The 11,269-nt window shown below is 53.2% G+C and overlaps 2 protein-coding genes across 2 annotated transcripts; one reads left to right on the top strand and one right to left on the bottom strand.

Moving 5' to 3' along the window:
* Nucleotides 1-1,605: 1,605 nt before the first annotated feature.
* On the bottom strand, nt 1,606-7,973 carry TRIM72 (tripartite motif containing 72). The gene is made up of 6 exons (XM_006914167.2): nt 7,583-7,973; nt 4,770-4,865; nt 4,450-4,680; nt 3,965-3,987; nt 3,105-3,223; nt 1,606-2,220 (listed from the first exon to the last, which is right to left on the bottom strand). The coding sequence occupies exons 1-6, from the start codon at nt 7,970-7,972 to the stop codon at nt 1,646-1,648; spliced, it is 1,434 nt and encodes a 477-aa protein (XP_006914229.1). The 5' UTR covers nt 7,973; the 3' UTR covers nt 1,606-1,645.
* PYDC1 (pyrin domain containing 1) lies at nt 5,645-6,982 on the top strand. Its single transcript, XM_006914166.3, has 3 exons — nt 5,645-6,098; nt 6,378-6,420; nt 6,587-6,982. The coding sequence occupies exons 1-2, from the start codon at nt 5,833-5,835 to the stop codon at nt 6,379-6,381; spliced, it is 270 nt and encodes an 89-aa protein (XP_006914228.1). The 5' UTR covers nt 5,645-5,832; the 3' UTR covers nt 6,382-6,420; nt 6,587-6,982.
* Nucleotides 7,974-11,269: the final 3,296 nt, after the last annotated feature.

Below are 11,269 nucleotides of genomic sequence, written 5' to 3'. Positions count from 1 at the left end.
GTTTGCATGATTCTTGGGGGTACACAGGAGTGGCACGAGATGAGGCTGGAGAACAGCAAGGCATCTTGAATGCCAAGCCAAAGACGGGGCTTTCTCCTGTAGGCAACAATGAATTGTTGAATGTTTTGGGCCACTGAATTACATGACCACATTTGTGTTTTTCGAAAGATTTGATGGGTCAAGACTGAAAGCTGGGAGGACAAAAAGGAGGTTACTGCCTAGCAATAGGTCAACTTGATTCTTCATAGAGATTTAATGAGGAAGGAGTCAGAATACCATCATTTTTTATGAATGCTACTAGATTTTACAACTCAATAACCCTTTTATAGTTTTATTTTCCAGCATGAAGAGCTCCTCAAATTAATCCTCTCTTCTGTGTCCCAGGACCGGGGCCCAACAGGCCTTCTTCCAGGGGACACAGCCAGGAGTGTCCCTCCCAACCAGATCTTGAGGTCTTTCTTACCTTATCCGCCAACTTCTTTTCGGCCTATCTCTTGGTTCCATCACTCAAGAAAATTCTCACTTTGGGTCCCCAGGCCTGTCACATATCAACAGCAGCATCCTAGTCTGTGAGTGAGAGCAAATGGCCCCAGGCCATAATCTTCCCTTTTTGCTGAACCCCAAAGGCCTCTCTCCAAGGAAGAGGGACTCTCACTCTCGGCCTCAGTGGTTACTCCAGAGCCCAGAAAATGAGTCTTTGGGCTAAAACTAAAGGTGTGAACCAGCAAGTAAACGGAGGCGGGAGCGGGGCAACTCAGGGGGTTGGGGTGGGGATCCTTTTATGCTCCATAAGCAGCAGGGCCCAGGGCAGGATTAGCATCAGGCTTTTCTCTTGGTTGGCAACTTGGGGGATTTCCTCACTGTCCAAGACACTCAGTAAACATATTCCAGAGGCAAAGAGAAATAGTTGGTGGTCAGTTTATTCACCTGGCACAGGGTCTGGCAATTTTTAAATGGCTTTTGAATGGAGGAATATATGTTGAATTTTCTATGCCTGATAATTGATAGCTATCTGATAACAGACTCCATATAACAGACATCTGACTGAACAGACTGGTGTCTAAGTCAGCAGTCCTCCAAGGATGATCCCATTGTGACCTGCAGCATCAGCATCACCTGCAAACTTGTTAGAAAGGCAAATTTTGGGCCCCAGATCTACTGAGTCAGAAATTCAGCCATCTTGTTCTTTAACAAGTCACTGTTATGCGCTTTGAAAAGGTGGTTCTGATGAATGCTCCAATTGGAGAACCTCTAAGTGAAAGGCCTTTTAGGAGGGGAGTGTGATACTGCAGGGACTCTTCACTCTACAGAGCTCTTGGGCACCCCTCAATCCTCCCCAGGCCCCAGATCCTTTTCCCTCCATCCCTCAACCTCAGTTTCTTCCTGGAACCCTTGAGCCTCTTGGTTTCCAAACTGGGATTTCCTCATTGACCTGACTTTAGAGCTCCCTTCCCCACCACCGCCCCATCCCCTCACTGGCCCTGTTTATGCCAGCCCCCAACTTCTCAAAACCCTCTGAGTCCCCAGTCCCCACCCCAACCCAGACCCACCCCAGTGGCCCTGCCTTCAGCCCTGGCAACACACCCCTGCCTGTCTCCTTTCAGGACTGCAGGACCCTGCACCCCTCCTCAACTCAGCAGGAGGCTCAGGCCTCCTCGCCCTCGGGCCCCACGAGCAGCAGTGGCTGAGAGTTCTTGCCTTTGTCATGCCAGCACACATCGAAGAAGGGGTATACAGGCCCTGGTAGGCGCTCGTGGAAGGCAAAGAGCAGCTCAAGGGCATCCACGTCACTGGCATCATAGAAGGAGAGGACACCGTCGCTGAAGCTTAGGTAGACCCCAATGCGCATAGGCCGCCTCTCCAGGGTGCGCAGTGCACGCGGCTCCTTAGCTTCCACGTGCGCTTCCAGGATTTTCCCATCGCGCAGCGCGAGCAACCAGAGGCCCTGCGAGGGCACGGTATGTAGCCGGCCCCGGCGGTTGGCCTGGGCAGCGATCACGCCGAGCCCCCAGCGCGGCTTGTCGCCCACCTCCACCTCCCAGTAGTGCTCGCCGTCAGAGAGCAGCTGATGTGCAACCACCGCCACGGCCTTGTCGAACTGGCGCGGGTCCTCTCCCGCCGGCGGCGCCTTCTGCTCGGAGCACTCCACTCGGCGGCAGGACGACGACAGCACCAGGCTCGGGTGAGCTGTGCTCGGGTCAAAGGTCAGCGCCTTCAGCACTGCCAGAGGGAGACCAGTCAGGCCCCTGACTTTTCCCACAACCAACTTATGGGCTCCTTTGTCTCCTCTAATCCTCCCAGCCCCTCTAGGGGATGAACGACTCTCTGTTTACTGACTTCAACCAAAGACTGCAGCTCTCTGAGCTTCAGTTTCCTCAGCTGTAAAATGAGGCCATAATTGCCTCCTTCCAGGGTTGTGGGTGGATTAAGTTGATACAAGGCATATAACTCACCATGTATGTCACAAAATGGAAGACGGTCAGGAAGCCTGGTCTGAGGCCAGCCCCTGCCTCCTACCACTGTCATCTGTCAGTCTTGACCCATCTGTTAGTCTTCTCTTGGATAAAACATAGGTTTTATCCAAGGCAGTGAAGGCTGCACAGCCATGTGTATATGTCCTAGATCTCTATAACATGTAACACCCCAATGCACTCTAGCTCTTGGGGAGAGGAGGTTGAGCCCTTGGGCCACCAACCACAGGCCACCAGAATCAGTGTCTGACTCAGGCCAGTCCCCAGTTTTCTAGCTCTGCAGATCCTCAGCCCCCAATTAACAGAGATTATCATCTCCACGGTCCAGAAGGGACAGGGACTGGGCAAGGATCACACAGGGCTCAAACCCAGGCCCTAGTCTCCCCTGCTACCAGCAGCAGCACCCTTTCCGTAAGCAGTGTCCTCTCCATATTAGTCACCCACCTGTAAACCCCATGGTCTCAAAGTTCCTTCTCTTTGCACAGGTTTCAAGAGTGCAGGGGTATAGGGGCAATGGATACCTTCTTTGATAATCTTCCCAGCTGGGATTGGGAAACCTCTCTGTGTATGGCTGGGGCCTACCATCAACCATACAGCTACAAACATAAACCCAGAGTAAGCCCTGCCCAATACCTGGCATCAGAGCACGGAACATCTTCCTCCACACCTGGAATTTGAAGTCATCTGAGATGACAGGCAGCTGGATGTCCAGACGGGCAGGTGGTGGTGACTCTGCTAGGATCTTCTGCAGCCTAGAGGTGGTGAGGTGTGGGGAGGTATCTGTGAAGGGACTTCCAGAGGAGGCGTGGGGTGGGAGGAAAGCAACAGGCAGTAACCCAAGGAGAGGAAGACAGGGCTGTGGTGATGCTCCAGGATCTCCTGACATCACACTCTGCCTTAAAACTCCTCGGCTGAACTTTCAGTTTGGAAGAATGAAGTTCTGGAGATGGATGGTGGTGATGGTTGCAAAACAACACGAATGTACTTAATGATGCTGAACCTTCAGTGTATACTTTTAAAAATGGTTGAAATGGTCAATTTTATGTTATGTACACTTTACCACGATTTCTTAAAAATCTCCTGTTAGGATAAGATCCAAGCTCCTCGGCTCCTCACGGTTTGCCCCCACCTTCTCCCTCTCTTACCAGCCTTCTGCCTGCAATGCTCTTCCCCCAACTCCACCTCTTCAACTCTAGTTTATTCTTCCAGTGTCCAACTCAAATGTGCATTCCTCTGGGATGCCTGCCCTGGCCACCTTCTTCCCCTCCACTGCAGTATTGAGCACACAGTGACGCCTATGTCCTTGCTCATATTTGCCTGGGAAGTCCCTGAGGAGAAGGACCAGGTCAGGTTCACTTCTATGTTCAACACAAAGTACAGGGAAAGTGCAGTGGACTGAATGGGAGTATGCAAGCATATTGTGAATAGAGGGAGAGCCAGCCAATATCCCTGAAGATGAGTGCAAGTTGGGGAAAGGGCCAGGTTAATCTCACCTGCTGCTCACCAGGCAGTATTTCTGAAAAGAGAGAAAAAGAGAATGGAAGTGAAGCAGGAAGGGGAGACACTGGAGACTTCTGAAAACGGGGTAGACCACGAAGAATGCTGAGTGTGGGGTCAGGAAGAATCAGAAAAGCCAAAAGAAACCCAGAATTCAAGACCACTCCTAGCCCTTTATCTCTGTGTAAATTAGAAAAAGGTACCCCCTCCCTCAAGAAACTAATTCCACCTGACAGAAGATTGTCCTAATAAATATGCCAACCTACAACATTTATGATAGGAAGAGTGACTGCTTAAAGTGTCCTTGTGCAGTGCCCAACCTAAACAACCATAACAGTCCTGGGGCCCACCCCTCTTCCATGCCCCCTGGCTTGTCCCTGCCCGTCTCCGGACCTCAGGGGTGAGATTCGACAATAGAGTAAGGTCTCTGGGGCCTGAACCCTGGCTGAGGGGCAGAGATAGAAGGTCATCCAGTGCTCACCATGAGGAACTCAGTCTGTGGCTTGTCCGCCACCTCCTCCAACACCTTCTCCATCTGCCGCAGCTGCTCCAGGTAAGAGTTCAGACTCCCCAGCTCCCGCCGCAAGGCAACCCCTGCCTCACCCCGCACACGCTCAGCCTCATGGTCCAAAGAGCCTTCCAGTGCATTCAGGAACACCCGCATTTTGCCCAGCTGCTCCCCCACCGCACCCCGGAACTGACGCACTGTCTCCTGTGGGGGCAGACAGGCAAAAGCATTTTGGTAGGGGATCCCCAGTCTGAACCCCCAGTCCCCGGACTCTGTTATGCTGAGCCTCTCACCTCCACCTCCATCAGCTGATGCTCCAACACAGCCACATTCTTCTCCTTGCGCATACATGCCTCCTGCAGCTGCAGCTTCTGCTGTGGGAGCTGTGTCTGGAGTGTGAGACATAAAGAAGTGATGCTGCTGCCCCCCCAAACCCACACATCCCACCCTAAACCTGCCCTCTACGGCTCAGCTTCAATGCCAGCTCCTCCTCCAGCCAAGTTGACATCTTACCATTCCCCAAATCTACCTGCAGGTCTCTAGGCCCTTGCCAGTACCGGTCCTGATGTCTAGAATGCTTTACCTTCTCATTGTCTGTTTAGGTTAAATTCTCCCTAGCCCAATCCCATCCCCTCAGCAGTAAGCCCCCCCAGCACAGATCTTTGTCAGGATGACAAGCACAAATGTGGCTGGGTCTCCTCCACCACAGCTCAGCACACAGCAGTCTTCAGGGGGTGAGCACAGGATGTGTGAAGAAGAAATGCAACCTCCTCCTATTCCTGGGCTGCACCACATACTTAAAAGCAGAATATTAGCAAAACACCTCAATCAGCCTCCCTACACACCAAGCTCTGGGGGCAGGCAATTTATGTCTGATGCAGCAACCACTCCAACATATCTATGCGCAAGATCCTACTCCAGACCTGTTCGTTTATGACTCTTGAAATGCAGGTTGTTGGGGAGCTGCTAAAACCTCCTGCCAAAGCCAGCCTTTGCTGGAAGGCACATGGTTCTGGACTCAGATGGTTCCAGTCCTGCCTCCATGGTTTCCAACCTCAGTTTTCTCTTCTGCAGAATGGGAACAGTCATCGCACCTCACCTTTGATTGCCCAAATTGGCAGCCTACTCCCACGCTCCCTCAGGAAAACTGGGAGACTCAGGAGGCGCTGTTTGCTGTTAAGTGCCCGCCCAGCGGGAGCCACAGGATTGAACCAAGGGTTCCCCTGGCCAGCTGCCAGGACAATCTCCTCCCTGGAACGTCCTCCCGGGCGACAGCCCCGCCTGCTGCAGGACAGGGCGGGCCCGGTGGCTCAAGGCGCGGGGCCATCGTAGGTTCAGAGGAGGCAGAGCTGAGCCATGGGGAAGAAGCGCGACGCCATCCTGGAGGCGCTAGAGAACCTGACGGCGGATGAGCTCAAGAAGTTCAAGTTGAAGCTGGGAGCTGCGCCGCTGCGCCAAGGCTTTCGGAACATTCCGCGTGGGGCGCTCGGGCCGCTGGACGCCGTGGACCTCACTGACAAGCTGGTCGCCTTCTACTGCGAAGACTACGGCGCTGAGCTCACCGCAGTCGTGCTGCGCGACATAGGCATGCAGGAAGAGGCAGAACGGCTTCAGGGGGTCGCGTGAGTCTCCCGCGCCCCGCACATGCCATTCAACCACTTTGGAGTCTTGGCCCATGGTCAAGTCTGGATCCCCTCTTCCTCGCCAAGGAACCTCGCCAGCCTTCCTGTCCCCTTCCTCCTTCAGGCTCCTTCCTGGGGTCCCCACTTCAGACCACTAGCTGGCCCCTCCCTCTGGCTTAGGGCTGAGTTGATGCGGAGTCCGGCCCCACCTGCCCCCTGGAGGCTCCTGGGACTCCTGGTGCCCTGTCCCATTTCAAGTACTCTGTTCTCTCTTCGCAGATAAAGACGGATGAGGTTGGAAGTCATGCAGTTTTCAGCAGAGGTGAGCCTGGATTGGGAGGGCTCCTGGGAGAAGGAGGCTCCTGCATTGGGCTAGGAGACAACCGGCCAGCTCCAGGCTGGACTGGCACGTCAGGAGTGGGAGGGAAGGCGAGGCTGGTCTGGGGGCCTCGAATACTAGCCTGAGGACTGAGGTCTCCACCCTCCAGGAGTCTAGGGCCAAGAAGTGCAGGGCAACACTTGTTTGTGTGCAAAGAAAACCCGCAGAAGCTCACCTCGACCACCAGTGGTGAGAAGACAATGGCAGCTTCTCCACCGCGGGGACCAAGGACCAATCCATGCCTCCAAAACCCGCCTCCTCCCATCCCTGAACCTGTCATTTATTCTTCCACAGCCCAATAAATGCTTCATGACAGATATCCCTGGGCCTTTGTAGCCACATACCCTCCTGTAGCTACCTGCATGTGATTTGCCACACGTATGGCATGGGCAAGCTATGGGAATCGCAAACCTTGGGCCGTGCACAACTATGTGTGGGCTCTGGAAGCGTTCTCAACCAGAAAAACAAATCTGGACTTGGGACTCGTGCCAACGTGAGCCTGCGCACAGAGCTTAGTGCCCAGGTGTGCCTTGCCCGCCCCGCCTCCCCTTCAGTTAGGCCCCATCTCATGACGCTCAGGCCCGCACAAGTTGGGCAGCTCGAGGAGCGAATGGGCCTCTGCAGAACAGCTGCGCTGCCAGAGCCAGCCCCCGCCCGGGGCTCCTGGCCACACCCAAGCCCCGCCCCTCCAGTCTTCCCTGTGCCCAAGCTCCGCCACAGTGCTCACGCTCACTCGCCGGGGGCCGGGATTCAGTCCTCCGCTCCGCCTCCCGCTCATCCCGGCTCAGTGGCTGCTCCCCTACATCTCCGGGAGCGTCCCAGCGGCTGAGCCCGGGAAATCTAGGTTTGTGCCGCTCCCATCCCACCAGAGCCCGCCTCTCCGCACCTCTTCAAGTCTCCCCTCTCCTCCGGTTCCCGCCTCCAGCTCGTCAGCCCCGCACATTCCCTAACTGCTTCCCTCCGCTCGCGTTCCCGGAAACTCCAGGCGCCCGGGGCCCTGAAGCTCAGAATCCAAGTAAATACAGCAACCCCCTGATGGGCCAGGCCCCGCCTCATCCAATCCCATCCAACCCGACCCCCGCCGGAGGGCGCCAGGATCCCACACCTTAAGGCGTGCATGGGCTTCAGCGGCGGGCAGCAGGCGGTGGCCCCGGTGCGAGCCCAACGAGGCGCACACGCCGCACACGAGCGCGCGGTCCTGCTCGCAGTAGATGCTGAGCGGGTCTAGGTGCTCCTCGCAGTGGCCCTGCGGCACCTGCGCCAGCCCCTCCACCAGACGCGCCAGCTGCAGGTTGGTGCTGAGCGCTTGCGGCCGCGTGGGCGCCTGACAGCATGGGCAGGGCGCTGTGCCGTCCGCCGCCGGCTCCCCTGCCGCGCGGCTCAAGCAGGCGCGGCAGAAGCTGTGGCCGCACTCGGCGGTCACTGGCGCGTCGAACAGCTGCAAGCACAGCGGGCAGGACAGCTCCTGGTGCAGGAGGCCGGGCGCAGCCGACATGGTGGGCCTGAGTAGAAGGGAAACCATTCAAGGAGGCTCAGCAGGGCTGCAAACCCTGCCCAGCCCCAGCCCCTGGCCGGGTCTGCAGCCTCACAAGGAGAAGCCCCAGCCTATTAAGACCTCAGATCCCACACGGGAAGGGACCCTGGTTCTGGCCAAGGAGAAAGGGGGACTCTGTCTCAATCCCAAAACTATCTCAACTGCAGTTCTCAGCCCCAGTCCCCAAAATATTTCCTATTAGGGACAGTCTCAACCCCAATTTCTAAACAGGAGCCCGGGTTGCAAACACAGTCTTACCCACTGTCCATCCCGTCTTAGCCCCAAATTCTCCAGAGCCTCTACCCCCTAGCTTCTCACCTCTCCAGGATCGCCAGCCCTCCCCTCCCCCATTTCTTCAAGCCCACAGGATCCACAGGACTCACAGGTCTAGTTGGAGATCTTGGGCAAAAAGAGACTCCCAGGAGTCTCCAAGTCAGGCCTAACTAACCGAACGCCGGGTCAGAGCTGTGTCTGAAGATAGGTTAGCAGCAAGCAGCAATCTCAGAGCAAAGACAGGGGACTCAGGGGCAGCTATCAGTAGACACGACCGGAATAACCCACAGTGAATAGCAGACAGACCCTCCCAGACTGAGCCCTGGCCCTAGAACTATATTTAGCTGCCCTCCCACCTCTTCCATCATTTCTGGAAACCATTCTAAAAGTGAGGACTTAAGTGGTCAGAGAGCAAGTATCACATGTCGAGGCCACCTGTCCTGGCTCATCACACGGTCCCTTCTCCTGCCCAGTCTGGAGCCAGAACTCAGAACCAGCAGGAGACAGGGCCTCTCATACCACAAAGAAAACAAAAACATGGTTGGGAGGAGTCCTCCCTTTCTCCTCCACCCCCACCTCCACACTCTTCAGCCTCCCCTTTCCCTGAGTGTGGCCCCTCCTCAGCTTGTCACTCACTTATTTCCCAAGCTATGGCTCTCCAGGGTCACACTGACAGTATTATCTCCACCTTCAACCCTTCTCCCACCCTGAAAGGTTTTCTTCCTCCATAGCTGAGGGGAGAGAGTCTTTTTTCTGAAGGTCTCTCCAGTACCCAGCACAAGCCCTAGAGCAAAGTGGGCCTTCCTAAATGCTTGAAAAAAAAATTATAGAGGGACAGTTGAATGAATGAATAAACTGAATCCAGAGACTGTAGCCCAGAAGTTGATTCTGCCCTGGGAGCCTCAAGCCTTCTTTTATGCTTATCCTTCAAATCTGGTTAAATTTCATTCAGAATAAAAATCAAAGTCCTCATTGTGACCTACAAGGCCCTACCCAATCTGACTCCATTTACCTCTCACTCCCCCACCCCACCCCCACCCCCTTGGCCTTTGCACTTGCTATCTCCTCTGCCTGGAAAACTCTTTCAAACTCAGGTATTAATGGTTCCTTCCATGTCCTCCCTCAGATCTTTACCCAATGTCACCTTTTCAATGAGGCTTTTCTTAACTCTGATTTTAAATCTCACCTCTCCCTTTCTTGCTTTACTTTTCTTCATAATATTTATCACCATCTGACATGCAATATGTTGAACTTGGTTTTTTTTGTCTGTCTCCTCCTACTAGAATATAAATTTGTTCACTGCTTGTCTCCAACTTAAAAGTGTGTGGCACATGGTAAGTGCTCAATAAATGCCCAACAAATGAATAAACACACAAATTCACTTTGTCCTCTTTTGGCCTCCCAGTCACATTTTCTCTCAGCTTCCCTCAGCCTTTACCTGGATTTGCTCTTTCTCTCTCGACCACTCCCTGTCTCTGTTTCATTTCAGTCTCTTAATTAATTTCCTCTTGGACGCCCTGCCTCTCTAGGCTTTTTAATGTTTGTGTTTATTCATTTTATCCCAAATGTGCACACAGGTGTTCTGGATCAGGGACAGACTTCTCATTAAATACCTCACAGTAAACAGAAAATGTTTCGGCCCCCTGTGCCCTAGGATGATATGACAATAGCCACGTCCATTATCCTATGAGAGTAGTCAGACACCCCATAGGTGAGCAACAAGAACTATTTTTCTTGCTTATAAAGGGGAAGGAGGAGGGAGAAGGTGAGGCTGGTCCCCTAGAGGAGTTTGGGGGCCTCGAATACTGTCCCCCTCCTCTCCTTAAAGGTCTTCATACTCCAACTCTTTGGCAGGTAAATAAATCTCCCCTGGAGTCAGATAATTCCTTGTATATCTTGGCTTTTATGACAAGTCTCTAAGTCCTGGGACTCATTTCTTCTTGAACGCTTAAAGCTCTTGCATGTTGCATACTGGCCTGCTTAGGAAGCTACTCCAGGCTCCTGGCACCTTGGGGACTTAACCTAGGAACTTTGTTCAGGCTATAATCATTTGAGCCTCTCAGGAAGAGATAAAAGAAGTTTTATTATTCTTTTGGATCAGAGCAATTATCTGTACAAATGACTCCAGGTTTGATTCTCATGGTATGTGAAAAGTCTCAGGAAGCTCGAGCTTTTTACTGGAACCCTGATAATTTCGGGTAGTTTGATTTCCCCACTCCAAGTCTCTGCCATTTTTGATGGTTCAGACTTTGCCTTGGGTTAACACACAAGAAGGGGGTAGGGATAAGAGCGTATCTAGAGCTGATATCTGAAACCACAAACCACTTCACTCTGGCTCAGAAAAGTAAACACCCCAAATGTAAATCTCATCTAGAGTTTCCATCACTGCCAGGCTGGGACTAAAGGTTTTGGTCAATAGGAGTGGGTATCCAGGACAGGGGGGTGACAGTCAACTCAATCACTCTCTGTAGATGGGCCAGGTCTGACCTCTGACTCACAGAAGGAACACTGATTGTCTACAGCAGATTAGAGGACAAGGAGGGGCCAGAAACCATGTCTAAGGAAGGAGAAGGTGAGGACAAGTGTCACTGACCTTAGACAGAGCTCTGGAACCCAGAGCTCAGAGGGGGCAGATTTCAGCTTGTCCTAAGGAAGAGCTTCCTAACATCTGGAATGATAAGTGCAGTGGGAGACGAGAGCCCCTTGTATTGGATAAATGCAGAAAGAAGCCAGAAATCTCCCAGTCAAAGCCACTGCAGAAGCAGGTCCTGAATCCTGACATCATGAGCTCATGCTAATTACCCTCAGGAAATTCACCTATCTCTCTGGGCTTCAGCATCTTCAGCTACATTATGAGGATAAGTAGGATAATAATACTATCCCTGTAGAGCTGTCATGAGAATTAAACTAGATAATATAATAAACACAAGGGATGGTGTGCTGGCATTAAATCACTGGCTTAGGAAGCAGCGATTGACTCTGCTC

The sequence above is a fragment of the Pteropus alecto genome, unplaced genomic scaffold (genome assembly GCF_000325575.1).
Source record: "Pteropus alecto unplaced genomic scaffold, ASM32557v1 scaffold44, whole genome shotgun sequence".
Lineage (NCBI taxonomy): Eukaryota > Metazoa > Chordata > Mammalia > Chiroptera > Pteropodidae > Pteropus > Pteropus alecto.
The sequence above is the reverse complement of the archived record's forward strand: the minus strand, read 5'-3'. Positions and strand labels throughout refer to the sequence as shown.